Here is an 18263-nt window from a genome sequence, read left to right on the forward strand (position 1 = left end):
GCAACGGTACGAGCCAAGTAATATTTCAACAGATGGGTATCGTATCCAGCCAACGTTTCATTAATGTAAAGATGATAATGAGATAACAAGTTCTTGGCATATCTCTTGGGATCAATGCTATCAATTACCATTTTAATGGACACACGGTCTTTGTTGTGAGCCAATACAGAAATGATTTCATAAATGAAGAAGATTGAATCGATAGCTTTATTTAATACTTCTCTTGGGAATCTGGCCCAACAATATCTGAACAAAATACGACGGTTGTAGCGTCTGACAAACTTGAACGCTCCATCAGCAAACTTTACCAAATCATTGCCGTTTGTAGGTTCAATAGCGCCTTCCATTTGGCCAATGTAATGGTCCAATGCCTTTAGAATATGTGTATTTGGCCATGCAAAGAATGATACGTCCCTCAATAACACTTCAGGTTCGAATTCGGATACTAATTTGCACATTTGCGTGTAATTTAATTGACTCAACAAATATCCCGGACCTAATACTTCTGAATGTTGGAGAAGCTCGTCTCTTTGATAATTCGATGAATCAAAAAATTTATCCAAGGCTTGAATTTTTTCTTCTTCAGTTAAATTATTAAACAGAAATTTTACTGTTGATTTTCTAAACTTTAAATCACAAACAACTCTGACGAAACTTCGCACATCAATCGAGGTTCCACGTAACAAACGCTCTAAAGCAGGACTACCCGGCGGGTCCAGCCAGAGCCAGTGTCCGTCTAGTTTATAAATCCAGTACTGTACCATTGAATGTCCTTCACCGAAATATTTTAACGGCCACTCTTCTCTGATTCGTGGCAACAGTTCCCTAACTTTATCCTCCAAACAGTATTCGCATGCCATGTGAAAACTGTATGACAAACTGAGGTCAGTTTCATTCCCTAGTAGTAATCTGGCCATCTTGGGTCGATTTAATGAGCCTTCAATTGTCCAACTCAAATTGGAGACATGGTGATCCAGGGTAATGTCAGTGACGCCGTCTTCAATTTCGGAAAGCCAATCAAATATTTCAAGTCCAACATCAGGCAATATCACCAGGGTCATTTTTTTAAAATATGTTGGTATGTTGGAGCGCTTCAGGTAGTCAATCGCTCCGTCGTTCAGTGACTCGAGGTTTAACCGCAAACGAAAAGGAGATCGCAAGGATTTTTTAATTGAACTAACCCATACAAACGAGGCGAATATAGTCAGGGCTTGGCGTTGTAGAGAAATCATGGGCAGTTTGCCAAGCTTCATTTTGAATTGTTCAAGATGTGAGCGTTTAAGGGAAAGGAACTATGGGACTCTGCGCTTTGACCTGAAAATTTGTTAATGAGCGCTCAACATTTTGGTACTGCTCGCTAGTTACAATTGGCCTTGCGGATTAAGATTAGGGACTATGGGACGCGGCGCTTTGACCTAACAGCTGGGAAAGGGACTATAGGACGCTGCGCTCTGACCTTAAAGTTTGCTTACTCGCAAAAAAAAAAAAATTATGTACTCACCCACTATTTTGGGCATCCGGATGAACTCGTAGAAAAAAGTTCAAATATAATCGCACCACAAAAGTCAAAAGTTCACACAAAGTTTAAGCAACCCGATATAAAAACACCGCGAAAAACAAACGCGTTCGGGAACTATAGTGACGTCATTTTAGAAATTTAGAAGAGTAGAGTTTGGTTTCCGCGATCCTCCGTGCAGCTCGGTTGTGCACTAGACCGCCCAAATCTTGATCGCTCGCTGATGGCCAAACGTCATTCAATCAAAGAAATGTCCAGCGTGACGTCATTCAATCAAAAAATAAGGACCTGAAATTAAAATAAATTCCTTGATTTTAGTTAAACATCATTTTTTTTTACAAAATATGAATTTCCCTGAATTTTACTAAAAACTATAAATTTCCCTGAGTTTTCCCTGAATTTTACTAAAAACTATAAATTTCCCTGAGTTTTCCCTGAATTTTACTAAAAAATATAAATTTCCCCGAGTTTTGCCTGAATTTTACTAAAAATTATTAAATTCCCTGTATTTTTGTCAACAATTTATTTCCCTGAGTTTTCCATGTTTGTATGAACCCTGAAACATATAGGATTTTAAAGGAATTATAGAACCCCTGCGCTCCCTGAACTCCCAAAGCTTAGTATACGGCGCTAGACGTTGGCGTACACTTTACCACTCAACATATAAGACTAATCCAGGGTGCACTAATTGAGTCTGTAGAGTAGAGCATATACTTTTCGGACATGAAATAAAAAAAATGAACCGGAAATGTAGCTACAAGCAATTTCTACTTCCGTTAAATTCGGATTTGCTTTAGTTTCGGGGGTGGATTAATTGGTAATACCGAACTAGAGAGAGAGTGAAGTATATACACATAATGACTTACGTTAATCTTACTTAATGATGTGAAATATATCATGCCAAACCGTCTGCTGTTACGACCTCAATATACCGGATCATTAACAACAAAAGTAGCCCCCAAATAACAACCCAAAAATTATACTACTAAGCCTTGGCGGTCAAATTATCATCAAATATAAATATCAGTGATTCAACTGCGATACGGTTCAAACAGTTTAATTTTAATTGGTTTAAGACCCGCTTATAGCTAGAGGAAATTAACTTTAAGTAATTGTGTCATTTTCCTTAAATTTTTATCATTTAAATAATATATATATTTTCCAGTTTAAGTAATTTAAAAAAATGTTTAAATTTAATTGATTTAAGACCCGGGTATAGCTAGAGGAAATTAACTGCAAGTTAATTGTACTTTATTTAAATTTTAGTCATGTATATTTTATATTTTCAAGTAATTTCCGCTTTGAGTTACTTTAAAAAAAAAAACCCTTAACTTGTAAAATAATTTTAATAACTTAATTACCCACAAATCCATTTAAGCTTACCTTACGAAAAAAATACAATTTTTTAGGGTTGAAGATTCACGAGGTCAAAGGTTAGATTTCAAGATATCCTAGTCTATTTTATTGCACCCTACAACAGGGCTATAAAAACTTACAAATCAATCAATAATTGCAATCATTATCTGGTATAAAAAACAGAATGATACCTTCTAAAACAACCAACCTTCAATCAAATAGCAATTTAACGCTACTAGAACTAAATATGCGGGAATTATGGCTTTCATGATTGCATATCAAGTGTATGTGCATACACATTCACTTTAAGAAAAACCCCTAAGAACGTAGGGTTTACTATGGAAATTGGTGTCTACTAAGAATACAACTATAATAGTTGTGGTCAAGCTATAGTACAAGGGCGAGGGCGTGCTGGGGTTACCACCTATAGCGGTCATCAGTCAAAGCCTCATATTAATGGAGTGTACCATTAGCCCCCCCTTAGGTTATTTGAAGACCACGTTGAGGTTTTTTTTTATTGAACGCTTGTCAATAGTCATTAACGGCTTAAGAGGCAATAAATTTCATGGCATTTTAAAGGATAATAATAATTTAAAGCCTTTAAAACAGCTCAAATTACGCTAATTACTAGGGGGGAGGGGTAATGATTACCGTAGCCCCCCCTTCTTAAATCAACCCTAACCCCCCATAGAAAGTACGTTATTTTTTTCAACTTACATTATTAAAATCCAAAGCATCAAAACCCTAATTTATATACTTTAACTAGCAATTAAAACGATAATAACTAATTAAATAAACCACGCGACACTATTCACATCGAAATTATAAGTTAATCGTACAAAGAAAAGGTTGGGAGATCCAGTTTTGACAATCAAGTTGTGACTCATCAATAATTGGCTTAAAAGCTTCTTTAAAACTGACACTAGGCGGAGGGGAGAAGCGCGCGCCAAAAAAAAGGCGCTAACGAGAAAAGGCGGCAAAAAAAAAAAAATAAAAAAAGGCGCGAAAAGTGGGTGGGAGAAGGTGGGAAGTAGGAGTTAAAAAATAAATAAAATCCCGTTAACAATTCTAAAAAAAATTCAAGAATTGGCAAGAAGGGGGGGGGGGGAATGGAAATATGTCTAAAATAAATATTAGAATCCATGAATAAATTTAACGTTGTCTATAAAATTTCTCCCAAAATAATAAGCTTGAATGAAATACAATTACAGTTATTGAGAACCACTGTTAACTTTGCATAACAACTCTATTAAATTTAACACACAGAATTCAACCATAAATCACTTAAATTGGATTGAATTGGATCTTCCTATAATAAATATATCCAGCCCTAACATAATTTAACACTATCTTTAATAAAAAAAAATAAAAAATGGGCAATATGGAAATAATTTCCAATAAGCCTTAGCAAAGCAAACCCCACATAACAAGTTAGTGGATAAGTGATCCCCCAACCCAACCAGTAAAAAAAAAAGGGATCTAACCAATCATATCACAACCTGTTAGATTTACAAGATGACGTCATAAATACCCTCTCCAAAAAGTATAGAGAGAAGGACAGGTCCCCATTATTTAAGATTTATAAATATGCATAAAATATAATGGCGTTGTTTTATACAAGAACGCCTACCCATTGGGTGAAAGTTCGTCAAAATAACTTGGTATTGCTGCCAGTGTGATAATGGGGTCGGTTTTGGTTTAATAGTACTGCAGAGTTAAGTTGATACTATGTCAAGATAGGCTTATACTACAGAATGGGTAATATAAGGGTAGCTACAGGTTTAAATAGTGGTAACAAGTAAGGTTGACTAGATTTTCACTTCACTGCAACCGTTCGTGTACGGAGGGGAAGCTCTGATAGGCGTGGATAGGGGTAATTTTTATGCGTTATTTTTATTGAAGACATGTGCCATTTGTTCCGTGCCTTTGTTAACCCTTTTTAATTTATTATGACTTAAGGTTGACTCGATTATGTACCGAAATACCCTAAGGGCAAGGATTGGTAATATTTTTAGGTCCATTTTTATACTATAAATATTTAGGTAAAGGTTTCGACGATGGTCATTTTATGGACGGTGTCCGAGTGACAGTGTCCGAGTTAAAACAAAGTTTTGCTTAAGAACAGGATGGTTTTGAGATACGTGAAAATTAAACACGAATTATGGATAATTTCGTGTTAAATTAAACTCTATAGTAATTAATTAATTAATTAGTTTTATTAAACTAATTATGGACAATTTGGTGGATTATGATTTAAGTGATCAGTTGGTTCAATCAAATGAACGTTTAAAAATTCTGGGACAAATTTTAAGGATTGCCTCAAATGAATTTGATCATCAATGGAATATAAGATATAGATTTTCTTACAGGGGTAAGTTTAATTGAATATAAGTTAATTAAGATTAAAATTAACCATATTTTGACGTAGTTCTTGCATGTACAAACGTGCATAATTAAGATTAAAATTAACGGCATTTTGAAATAGTTCTTGCATGCATGTACAAACGTTGTGTACATAAAACAAGCCAAGGCTTAGAGAAAACCAGTATTTAAAACTGTACTTACCAATAAGTAGATTAAAATCCTTGATAATCTGACTTCTTTAATCCTTTAACTCGTGTTTTAACCCGTTTGTTGTGGTTTCTTCAAAATATTTCTACGAGAAAAAGTCGAAAACATTCTTAACCCGTATTGACAAATTTGAAATTGAAGTAATTTAGGCCTAAAATTGACCTATCACGAGATTTTGACTTCCTCCCCACTCCCCTAGGGCAAAGTTGCAATCACTTAAGCCTTGGCACGCTAAAATGTATCATTTTGCGTGTACAAAAACCATCGCGTGACCATATAAATCGTCACGTTAGGTGATATTTAGGCCTATTACAATGTTATTCTAATTAATATATAATACATAAGAGATAAGGTCTAAATATGCTTTTAAATGCGTGCTTACCAGTGTCAAATTGACCTCAAGGTCTTAAAAGAAATTACTCGTCGCTGTTTTCACTATGTTAATTTGTCCATTTATTTTTATAATTAGAAATACTTCACAAAATGTCACCGTATCTTCAAAGCATTACCGTCGGTATCCTAGCAGCAATTATGGGCTCCGTTTTACAACGGAAATACTCATCCTACTATGACGCAACCTAACCCAAGCAACACGTGACATAATCGTCTGAAATTTGAATAAATAAATAAAAATGTAAATTTGTATATAAATTTTGGATATTTTTGAATAAAAATCAGTTTAATTAAAATGGTTTTAACTTTTTGAAATTAACTACGCTTTCTATTGATTTCTCTGAGTTAATTCTGGTTCAATTTCCATCGTTTTACGATAAATTCTACGTGGAAAACCGTGTAACAGCTTATACGACTGTCAAAATACGTCACAATTCCCGCCATTTGGTTCTCCTACTGTTTTTGAAGTTTTCCTCCTACACTAGGAATAAACTAAGTACGCCATCTGTCGGCGAACGCTAAAATTACATCATGGGGTTAGGAGGGCATTCTATGGCTGTTGAGACTAGACGATTTTGGTCAAATATTATAGATCTTTTGAGTTAAATAATTAAAATTGGTGATAAATAGAACTAATTAAGCTAATTAATCTCGTTACTGGTAGTATAAAGGCGTAGAATAATTGAAAAATTCATGATTTTTCTGTAAAAATTACGTTTTAATTCGCAAATCAGCAATTTCAATACATAATGTTTTGAAATAATTTTAAGAGTAATTAAGCGATTTAAATATTGAAAATGACTTTAAGGTATAATTAGAAAGGTTAATTAACGTAATTACCTTGTAATTATTGCCTCTAGAACCTCAGAATATTCTAATAACCATTATTTTATCCCGTTTTTTGCATTGGTAGGTTTCGAGTCTCGATGTAAGCGACTTAAAAATGGGTTTTTGAGAAAGAAAAACGGAAATTTCGGTTTCAAATGAGTGGAAGAAAATGAATGGTATTCGTCCTGTAGCATCGGAAGGCCCCTGTTCTGACAAAAAACGTCTGAGAAACTACAAACTTCTTGTTGATCCTGTATTGAAGAAAGGAGCGAATAAACTTTATCGTTACGATGGAATCGTGCCAGGAGTAAGTCTCTCACGGAAGCTCGGAGACAATGCAAAAGTGGTAAAAAGGTTTAGGGACTGTTATTAAACGTTTTAATTCAAATTTTAGCAAGAAAATCTGTACCCTCCAGTTCAAATTCGAGATCCTAGATCAAGATTGGCTATGTTATGGAGCAAAAGTGAAAATGCGGAATTGCCAGTTCCAAAATTCAAAGTATAAGACTTTTTTTTTTTTAAACCCCAGGTTTGAGGTTTTGCAGGAAATTTTTTTCAGTGAAATTTTTTTAGAAAAATGTGTGTCTTGAAGAAGAGAATTTAATTTTGGTTTGTTTTTGGTTTAAAAGTGATTATCTTTGGTTTCCCATGTTCAAATATAGAGAAATTTTGGTTTCCCCATCTTTTAAATTGATTCCTTGCTTTTAACATTGATTCTCTGTTTTTAAAATTGATTAATTCCGATTACCTGTGTTCAAAAGTGATTTATTTTGGTCCCTCATGTTCAAAAAGTGATTAATTTTGATCCCTCGTGCTCAAAAAAGATTAATTTTTACTCCTTGTGCTCAAAAGTGATTTAAGGTTTATTACCCATGTTCAAAAGTGATTAATTTTGATTCCCCATGTTCAAAAGTGATTAATTTTGATTCCCCATGTTCAAAAAGTGATTAATTTAGATCCCTCATGTTGAAAAAGTGACTAATTTTGATCCCTCATGTTCAAAAGTGATTAATTTAGATCCCTCATGTTCAAAAGTGATTAATTTTTATCCCTCATGTTCAAAAAGGGATTAATTTTGATTCCTCATGTTCAAAAAGTGACAAATTTTGATCCCACATGTTGAAAAAGTGACAAATTTTGGTTCCCAATGCTTTAAATTGATTTTAAGTTAGATTTCTTGTTTTAATATTTATTATTTTTGATTACCCATGCTTTAAATTGATTTAATCTTAACTCCCCAGGTTCAAAAGTGGTAAGTTTTGATCCCTCATGTTCAAAAGTGATTCATTTTGGATCCCTCATGTTTAAAACTGATTTTATTTTGATTCCCCATGTTCAAAGTTGATTTGATTTTTATTCCTCATGTTCTGAAGTGTTTAATTTTGATTCCCATGTTCAGAAGTGTTTAATTTTGATCCCTTATGTTCAAAAATGGATTAATTTTGGTTTCCCATGTTTTAAATTGATTTAAGTTTGATTCACTGCTTTTAATTTTGATTCCCCATGTTCAAATGTGGTTAATTATGATTCTTATGTTCAAAAGTGGTTAATTATGATTCTCATGTTCAAAAGTGATTAATTTTGATCCCCCATGTTCAAAAGTGATTAATTTTGATCCCCCATGTTCAAAAGGGATTAATTTAGATTCCCCATGTTCAAAAAGGGATTAATTTTGATTCCTCATGTTCAAAAAGGGATTAATTTTGATTCCCCGTGTTCAAAAGTGATTAATTTTGATTCCCCATGTTCAAAAGGGATTAATTTTTACTCCTTGTGCTCAAAAGTGATTTAAGGTTTATTCCCCATGTTCAAAAGTGATTAATTTTGATTCCCCATGTTCAAAAATGATTTAAGGTTTATTCCCTATGTTCAAAGTGATTAATTTTGATTCCCCGTGTTCAAAAGTGATTAATTTTGATCCCTCATATTCAACAGTGATTATTTTTGATCCCTCATGTTCAAAAGTGATTAATTTTGATCCCTCATGTTCAAAAGTGATTAATTTTGATCCCTCATGTTCAAAAGTGATTAATTTTGGTTCCCCATTTTTAGAAAGTGATTAATTTAAAAATTTTGCTTTCCTGTGTTGAAATTTTGGTAATTTTAGTGACCAATACCAAAATATGATTAATTATGATCTCCTAATATTTAAAACTAAGTATATAGCTCAAATTAATTATCCAAAAACCAAAAAAAAAATCTTCCATAACCCGTTAACCCAACAGCTTACATTTAAAACAAAACATTTTGCAATTTCCCGCCATATTTAGATTGACGACAACTACGTGGGAGTCCCGCCTCCATTGGAGGTGACAATCAGCAACATCAACGACAACATCAACAAAGTGTTCCTCGATGACATGCTAAAAAAATTCGGCCCATTGGAAGAATCGCACATATATTATCACCCCAAAACTAAAAAACATTTAGGCTTAGCACGCGTCACTTTCATGAGTACCAGTTCCGCCAAACTCTGCATTGAAAAGCTAAACATGTCCTCGGTCATGGGCAACATCATGAACGTCTTTTTAGACCCATTCGGTCGCGAATGTTTAAAAATGTTTGACGACTTTTCGTCAAATCGCGCCACGGACAAACGTAAAAACACTTCGGTGACGTCATCCACCAGTGATAAAGGACCGCCTTTACTTAGTAATCCACCCGCGGTACTTCCAACGCCGCCCTTACCCGAATTCCCCGTTAAAAAACAACCCGAACCGACGCCGCCACCTCCCCTTCCCCAAGCGCCGCCATCATTACCACCTACCCCTTCAACCGTATCGGATTATCGGTCAAGTGAAAGTGGTTACCAAGGCTCAGAAAGCGCGAATAGTTACCGAACTGAAGGAGGTTACGACCAATACTCCGTCCATTCGGATTACAGTGGCGGTTACCAATCTAATCATTCGACCCCCATGAATTTTGACGCGAGTTACGGCTTTAAAGGTTTCATGCCACCTCCGCCTAATCAACCCCCGCCTCCATTACCTCCCGGACCGCCCCCCATGTCCTACGGTCACCCCCTTCCGCCTCCACCACCTCCTCAAGTAATGCCACCACCGCCACCTCATTGGCATCCACCTCCACCGGGTTCTGGTTGGGAACGAGGCGGTTGGCCGGACCCAATGAGTATGGGACCTCCCTTGCATCGTCCCCCTATGCCACCGCCACCATTACCACCTCCACCTATGATGCACCCTCAAGACTATAACTCGGCTATGGGTATGATACCGGGTACCCCGCAACCACCCGCGCCTCCCGGTACAACTGATACGGCACCCAAACCAAGCCCGGCCCGGGAAAGTTTGGATTCCCGGATTGAACTGTTACTAAAACAGGCAACGGGACGTCCCTCGTTTTTAGAAATGGGTGTCGGGTTTAGTAGCGCCACTGAAAGCGAAAGTGAAACCGAAACATCATCCGCGACTGTTGTTGAAAAACCACCGCAACAACCACCGCCTATCACACCTTTACAACCCTTGCCACCTCCTTTACCGGAACCGGAACAACTCGTAACTCATTTACCACCCGTTGAAAAGATTAAGGACGAACCAATAATACTAACTTCACCACCATCTCCATTCCTAAACGAGGACGAATATAAAAAATGGACATTAATTTCGTACGCGTTAGAACATCCCGATATGGTCACTCACACCTCCGAGGAACCACCATCGTCATCCATGGACAAAACGGGCAACGATATTTCAACATCCTATAGCGCTTTGAAGAATTTGAAACTGACCAGCGACTCGATTGAACCCGATGACATCTGTAATAAAGGCGATATGTTACCTGATGAAATTGACGAGGACAAAGATGCCACTCCTGTACAAGATGAGCTCCCTGGTACGGACACTGAAGAGAACGCAACGGCTGATAACGTTGATAACCTAAATCAAGACGATGACGACAGGATGTCATTGTCTTCCTTAAGTAGTGGTGACGAAAAACTCGAATTAAACGCTCCATTACCGACCAAAGCGGCCAATGTCCCCCAATCGACACAATCAACGGTGTTACCCGCGCCACCACCGACTTTACAACCTCCCACGTCAATACAAAGTGTATACGGATCAACAATGTACCATCCAATGTACGCCAGACCACCAACTCCGCGACCACCCGTCATGCACCCCATGTATCCTAGTGAACAAGTCCAAAATATGGCCAGAATGGGTATATGGCGACCGGGAATGGGTTCCGGGATGTACGGACCTCAAATAAGCCCAGTTAACGCGGCATACCGACCACCCACGTCAACCGCCTATATTCCCGCACCACCACCCGGTGTCCCGCGACCACCCCCTCCACCAGGATACCATTTCCCACCGGGACCTTTTCAACCACCACCGCGGTTCCCAACTATGATGGGTCCACGAGGTTTCTACCCAAGTAATTTCCCAGGTGGTCGTCCCCCGCCATTAAGGCAACCATTCCCGGGATATTACGGACCACCCATATGCGGACCTTACCCTAATCAACAACAACTATCACCTACAAAACAAACAACTCAAAAACCGAGTATCGAGGAACCTTACATTAGCGCGGTCTTAGCGTCGGTTGTCGCTGAACTAAGACAGATTATGAAGAAAGACTTGTGCAAGAAAATGGTTGAGAATTCCGCCTTTAAAACCTTCGAGTTCTGGTGGGATGAACAAGAGCAAAAGACGAAGTCAACTGTCCCCGGAGAGAATGTCGAAACGGTGGTTAAAAAACCTGATCCGATTACAACCTTATCGGGATTGTTTGACGCGTCACGACCCGATGCCTTCGGTTTAGGTGGTTTGGATTCGTCCGGAATTGGATTAGGATTAAGGGCGGCTATGCCTAGAATGCCATCATTTAGGGTATTACCTTCAAATATATAATTAATTACAAGTAATTGGAATTAATTAAAAGGGTTGGTTGGTAATTGTTGTTGCAGAGAAAAATCATCCCTCCGCCACCCATAGACGAAGATGAGGATAGTAAGACAAAAAGAGGGGATGATGACTCGGATATGGAAGGAGATGATAAAATGTATAGTTCCGATTTTGAAATAAGTCCGAGTCGACGCAGGATACAAACACTGCAATCAACAGAGGATGAGAAGGAGAGTGAAAGTGAAAAAGCGGAATCCGGTAAAATTTAATTAATTAGTTGGGGGGGGGACACAAAGTAATTAACGCCTCTTCTTTCAGACTCCGAATCAGGATCCGAAGAATCATCGGAAGGTTCCGAAGATGAGAGCTCAGCCGCATCGGAATCGGAATACGCCTCAGGGGAAACTGACACTGAATCCGAAGCAGAAGACGAGGAAGATGAAGTGGCCACCCAAGAGGTCACCGAAGAAGTTGACCAACAACAACAAGAGGTCCCGATGGAACAAGACAACATCACCCAGGACAAGGATGACGCCGCGCATCCATCAATTGGAGATGGTGTACCTTTACCCAAAGAACCACCACCTGGAGAAGAGGAACCAATTGAAATCGTCACCACAAACATTGGCCTCAAACCACACGCCAGAAGTTCGGATTCCTCAACGGAGACATCGTACACTGATTCTTCCGGTACGGAGAGTGAAACTGAAACACGTGGACTAATGGTAACGGAGACTGAGAAAGCTAATGTTACCGAAACTGCAATTGCGCCTAAGAAACCGGTAGATTACGAAGGTGCCTGGGCATTAGAGAAACTGGCATCTGAGGCCTTGGTCGCGTTATCAACATGTCTAAAAGAATACCCCGAAACTGCGCATGACACGACGCAGCAAAACTTACAACAACATTACGACGATGACGATGTCATTGATAAAAAAGACTTGTTAGTTACCAACCAAAATGATCTCTTAACCGTCGTTGAGGAATCCATCAGTACCATAAGTGGTAGTAGAAAAGATGATATGGTCAACGGTGACGCGAAAAAGGCCAACCAATCCGATTTCTTCCCGGAGATTACGTCATCGGAAGAAACGGACGCGTCTTCCCGAGCAAATTACCTCAGTGAACATAGTTACTGCTTACCGCGTAAAGGCAATAAAACAACCGATTCCGATTCCAAGTCCTTAACGTCAGTTGATTGCGTCATAGAAGACGTCATCAAAGGAAGGCTAACGGAGGAAGATGAGAAATATTCTCACGATGACCAAGGTCAAGAAGGATTATTCGAATCCCCGGAAGTTATGAGCGTCAATTTGACGTCTTTACCTCAAGATTACCATTCATCCTCGACGGAGGATCAGAAAACGGTCGTGTCCGATCACTTGTACAACCGTATCGCGTCACCCGAGCCCCAAATTACGAACAAATACGATTTGATTAAGCAAAGGACCAAAAAACAACGGGCCACATTTAACTCGGCCGCCGCTAGTGAATATTGGCAGGATTTTATCGAACCACCACCACCACGTGTCGATGACGTTCCTAAAGTTACTTACGAAAAACGTAATGTCCTGGAAGAAATGAACGTTCTATACGAGTTCCTGAAGAATGGTATTGACGAAGAGGATGTACGCTACTTGAAAAGGAGTTACGACGCAATGTTGCAGGATGATAGCATGCAATGTTTTTGGTTGAATGATACTCATTGGGTTGATCATGCTCATATCCTTTTTCAATGTCTAAAACTTTTTAGGCCTATAGGGAGCTAACAACTGGCTAGGGGGAAGAGATAGTCTGACGTCACGCAGCCCCTCTCTGGTTGGCATTTTAGCGCGTAGAATAGAGCTATTTCAGAGGGGGTAATGGCTACGTCACCAATGCTATTTGCCCATAGAGAAACCCTCACAAAATGGCCGCCCTCTACACTCAAAGGCAGGCCCAATTTTCGTAGCAGACGAAATTTTTCCCCCACTGAAATAGCTCTATACTGTTTCCAACCGTTAGGGGGGGATGAAACTCCAGTAAGAGATAGAAGGGTGTGACGTTTCAGGGTCAGAACTGTTAGCTATCTATTTCTTTTTAATATCCTAAACTGTTTAGCCTATTTTTTTGGCCTATTTTTTCCTTAACGGCGTTGTACCTAGCTATGTCCCAACCCCGCCTCCTAAAAAGAAAAAGAAAGAAGAAAGTTGGCGAGTTCACGCAACTGGTTGCGCACGAACTGAAGGATACTACAAAATGGATTCGCGAGAAAAGGCCGCCTACAAAGTTTGCGTGGCCCAAGATTCACAAGTAAGTTGGCTTTACTTACACAGCTAATAGAAATCGTTGTGTCCCCAAATATGTCCATCCCATGCTAATTTATTAGAATTTTAAGTGTTGGGGGTCGGGCCTTAAGAATTTACTATCCCTTGTCAGTCAACCCTTTTGCCAATGATTCTGATGGCGTCATTTCATTGGTTGGGTAGGAACAACGGGAGTTCCTAGGCGCGTGCGCGATGTGCAATGCCCAGCAGCCACATAGATTGGCTATTTGCCAAGTAAAATAAATCGTACATAAGGATTAGTCTAGTTAGCTCCTCCCTAGATACGCTGAATGGCTGGCTACACGATGATAACATAAGTTTATAAGTGATATGTTCTCCATAAGTATAACACTACCAATAGAGTAGAGAGGGGAGTAGACTGTGTATCCCTCCCTCTAGGCGCGCTTTTGTAAGAGAGAGGATACTGTACGCGCCTGGTAGGCTGGGGGGGATGACACTGACCTAAGAGATAGAATGGTATGACGTTTGCATACGTAGAACTGACATTACTCTATAGAGTAATTTCGGTTGAGAGGGGGAGTGAACTGTGTATCCCCTACGTTAGGGGCAACTTTGTACTAGAGAGTACTATTTGCCCCCGGAAGGGAAGGGGAGGGGGGATATCACTAAGGTAAGAGATAGAGGGTTATGACGTCGCCGTATATGGGAAAGAAATTACTCTATAGGGAGAGGGCGTTTGTCAGGGAGGGAAGGAACATCCGACGTCATTTTATACCGCTACTTAGGGGAGCGATTGTAGGCGCGATACTGAAATTCCCCCGTTAGGGGGATGGAATCGAGGTAAGAGATATAAGCCTATGACGTGGCAAGAATGAGTTTGCCCTCTCCCTATACTTTGTCGTAATGGTACTGAGAGACTTACAGCAGCTCGAGATAACTAGTTCGAGGAGAACGAGGGGGAGCGAGTCAATAGAAGTCCTAAGTACACTCGGTGCACGTGGTTAATTAATTTTGCAGCTAGGACCTATTCCATCTAGGCACTCCTATTTAATCCGCATTACTAAGCGGCAAGCCCCCTTTGACATTAACCAGAGATTAACAAACTTATGGAAGGAACATATCTTATCAACTTATGCGTTTTCGAGTCTTTCGACGCAAAACCCTAACTTTTTTGGCGAAATAACAATTCTTTCAGAATGTCCCATTGAAGGCGCGTGTCGCGGCGCAGTCAACGCGAGAAGCACGATCCAATCAACGTCGTCTCTTAACATCATTCGAAGCATTCGGGGAAACTGACTTTACAAGCGATTTGCTCAAATTTAACCAACTCAAGGTAAGAAACTCGATCCTTATTGGTCCTATAATTCCTATTTTTTTAACCTGTCCTATAATTTCATGAAAGGTCCTATGCTATAGTATCCTTTATTTTGAGACTTAGTTTGGGAGAACTTGTAAACTTTATAGAGAATTTACCGGGGGGGAGGGGGTCAAAGTTCAAAGGTATTTTTGGAAGTAAAATCTACAATATTTTTCTTTTTTTTTCTCTCTTTTCTTTGTTCCGTTTTAACAGTTCCGTAAGAAACAATTGAAGTTCGCCAAAAGTCGAATTCACGATTGGGGTCTATTTGCGTTGGAACCAATCGCGGCCGACGAAATGGTTATCGAATACGTGGGACAAATGGTACGTCCCGTCGTGGCCGATTTACGCGAGAAGAAATACACCGAAATAGGAATCGGAAGTAGTTACCTCTTCCGGGTGGATCTGGAAACCATCATTGACGCAACGCGGTGCGGGAATTTGGCCCGGTTTATCAACCACAGTTGCAATGTAAGTACTTGCTATTTACTCTTACCCTTTGCAGGGAGCCCAGACAAAAATTGGAATTACTTACAGGAATTATTTTTTGCGCCGGAATAATAGGATCTTTATGGGAATTATAGAATTTTTATGGGAATCGCAGGATTTTTATGGGAATCGAAGGATTTTTATGGGAATCTAAGGTTTTTATGGGAATCGCGGAATTTTTATGGGAATTACGGGATTTTTTATGGGAATTACGGGATTTTTTATGGGAATTACGGGAATTTTTATGGGAATCGCGGAATTTTTAATGGGAATTACGGGATTTTTTATGGGAATTACGGGAATTTTTATGGGAATCGCGGAATTTTTAATGGGAATTACGGGATTTTTTATGGGAATTACGGGAATTTTTATGGGAATCGCGGAATTTTTAATGGGAATTACGGGATTTTTTATGGGAATTACGGGAATTTTTATGGGAATCGCGGAATTTTTAATGGGAATTACGGGATTTTTTATGGGAATTACGGGATTTTTTATGGGAATTACGGGATTTTTTATGGGAATTACGGGATTTTTTATGGGAATTACGGGATTTTTTATGGGAATTACGGGATTTTTTATGGGAATCACGGATGGGAATTACGGGATTTTTATGGGAATCATAGGATTTTTATCCTGAGCAAACTCCGCAAATTCAGTCAAATCTAGTCAAAGGTCATCTCGATAACAGAGATGCTAAACTACTCGAAAATTAAGTCAAAAATATAGGAAATATTATAGGACATATCATTCATGAAATTATAGCATAATAATATAGGACAGGTTAAAAAAAATATAGGCTTATAGGATCGCTGGGCTCCCTGATTTTTCTAGCTATCTCTATTTATTTAGAAGTAGTTTAAATATAATTATAATAATTAAACATTTTAGCCGAACTGCTACGCGAAAATCGTAACCGTTGATGGTTTAAAGAAAATAGTAATTTATTCTAAACAACCTATAAATGTAAATGAAGAGATAACTTACGATTATAAATTCCCAATTGAGGAAGAAAAGATACCGTGTTTATGCGGGGCACCGCAATGCAGACATTATCTTAATTAATTGCGTTGTAATTAACAAAAAAATTTAGTGATAATGCGTCATAGTTAAATCGTTTTTAAATAAAAAAATTTAAATAAAATGAACTGAACTGAAAAATGAAATGAAATGAACTTTCCGATATTTCTTAATTAAATAATTAAAAAAAAATTATTGTTTGTTTGTAAATAGTAATATTTACTTTTGTAAATATAAACATATTGCTTTTCCCCCGTGTTTTTTCAAATGTAAATAATAATCATCTATGTTCACACCGCGTTTCAAATTTCTATACAATACATTACACGCTTTGATAATTAACCCCCTTTTAATTAAATAATTAATTAGAATTTAATTAACTGCAAGCGTCGGTACAAATTAATTAATTAATTGCAAAGAAGCCATTTGCAATTACCGATAAGTAACATTGGTCACTGATTTTTGTGAAAAAAAATGGTGTGTGTGTTCGTGTAATTAATTATTATTTCTAATTAACCTGATCATCGCTAACTAATTCATCAATAGGAGACATTAATTAAATAATTTTTAAAAGAAATCATTAGGCCAATTAATGCCAAAGGTTTTTTTTTTCTGCCCCTCATGTTTTGTATTTGTATATAAATATTCATTATGTGACATTAAAATCATCTCATTATCTTGGAAATGACTCAATTATTATTAATTTAAGGCCTAATTAATTCTTAATTAACGGAACAATGTATTTATTTTATTCACGCGATCCTGAACTTAAGCCTTGGCAACGATGTGTCCTTAAAAATCATCATTGGAAACGTCTCGATTCAATTTAATTATTAATTTATGGCCGAATAATTGCTTAATTAGGCTTAAGTAACGAAACGATGTATTTACCCGGATAAGTTAAGCCTTGGTCACTTGAAAAACCGTTGACTTCGTATTTGTATATAAATATTCATTAAATGACATTAAAAATCATCTGATTATCTTGAAAACTACTTGATTATTATTAATTTAAGGCCTAATTAATCCTAAATTAAGTTGAAATAACGAGAAAACAATGTATAAGTTAAGCCTTGGTCACGTAAAAACCGTTGGCTTCGTATTTATATATAAATATTCATTAAGTGACATTAAAAATCATTTCATCTTGAAAACGATTTAATTATTATTAATTTAAGGCCTAATTATCCTAAATTAAGTTGAAATAACGAGAAAACAATGTATAAGTTAAGCCTTGGTCACGTAAAACCCCGTTGGCTATAAAAAGCCATTAAAAATCATCCCACTATCTTGGAAACGACTTAATTATTATTAATTAACCGCCTAATCAATCCTTAATTACGCGTTAAGTAACGTAAAAATGTATTTACCTGATTTTGAAGTTAAGCCTTGGCCACATAAAAACCGTTGGACCGTTGAAAAAAATGGCTTCCATCACTGGATTCCCGGAATAATGCCACGTGTCGATTCGCATGTAGACCACCCAGTAGACCACCCAGTAGACCAAAACCTATCACGTGACTAAAGGGGCTTCATAATGACTCACGATTTCCTTTTTAGGTCAAAAATAGACCAAAAAACATGAAATATTTTTGGAAAAA

General features: G+C 37.8%; 1 protein-coding gene and 1 long non-coding RNA gene across 2 annotated transcripts; both read left to right on the plus strand.

The window, feature by feature from the left end:
* Positions 1 to 4745: 4745 nt before the first annotated feature.
* LOC149615529 (uncharacterized) lies at positions 4746 to 6132 on the plus strand. Its single transcript, XR_016376136.1, has 2 exons — positions 4746 to 5243; positions 5913 to 6132. It is a non-coding gene; the product is annotated as an uncharacterized LOC149615529 (long non-coding RNA).
* A 238-nt stretch (positions 6133 to 6370) lies between these two features.
* Positions 6371 to 17347, plus strand: Set1 (SET domain containing 1). The gene is made up of 10 exons (XM_089857669.1): positions 6371 to 6644; positions 6750 to 6971; positions 7059 to 7163; positions 8935 to 11514; positions 11592 to 11787; positions 11848 to 13251; positions 13670 to 13821; positions 14992 to 15129; positions 15367 to 15624; positions 16534 to 17347. Exons 2-10 carry the CDS (start codon positions 6834 to 6836, stop codon positions 16705 to 16707), a joined length of 5145 nt encoding a protein of 1714 aa, XP_089713795.1. The 5' UTR covers positions 6371 to 6644; positions 6750 to 6833; the 3' UTR covers positions 16708 to 17347.
* The last annotated feature ends 916 nt before the right edge of the window (positions 17348 to 18263 follow it).

This window comes from Phalangium opilio, unplaced genomic scaffold (genome assembly GCF_054372755.1).
Source record: "Phalangium opilio isolate 3A_F unplaced genomic scaffold, DU_Popi_V2 ptg000217l_1, whole genome shotgun sequence".
NCBI classification, from domain to species: domain Eukaryota; kingdom Metazoa; phylum Arthropoda; class Arachnida; order Opiliones; family Phalangiidae; genus Phalangium; species Phalangium opilio.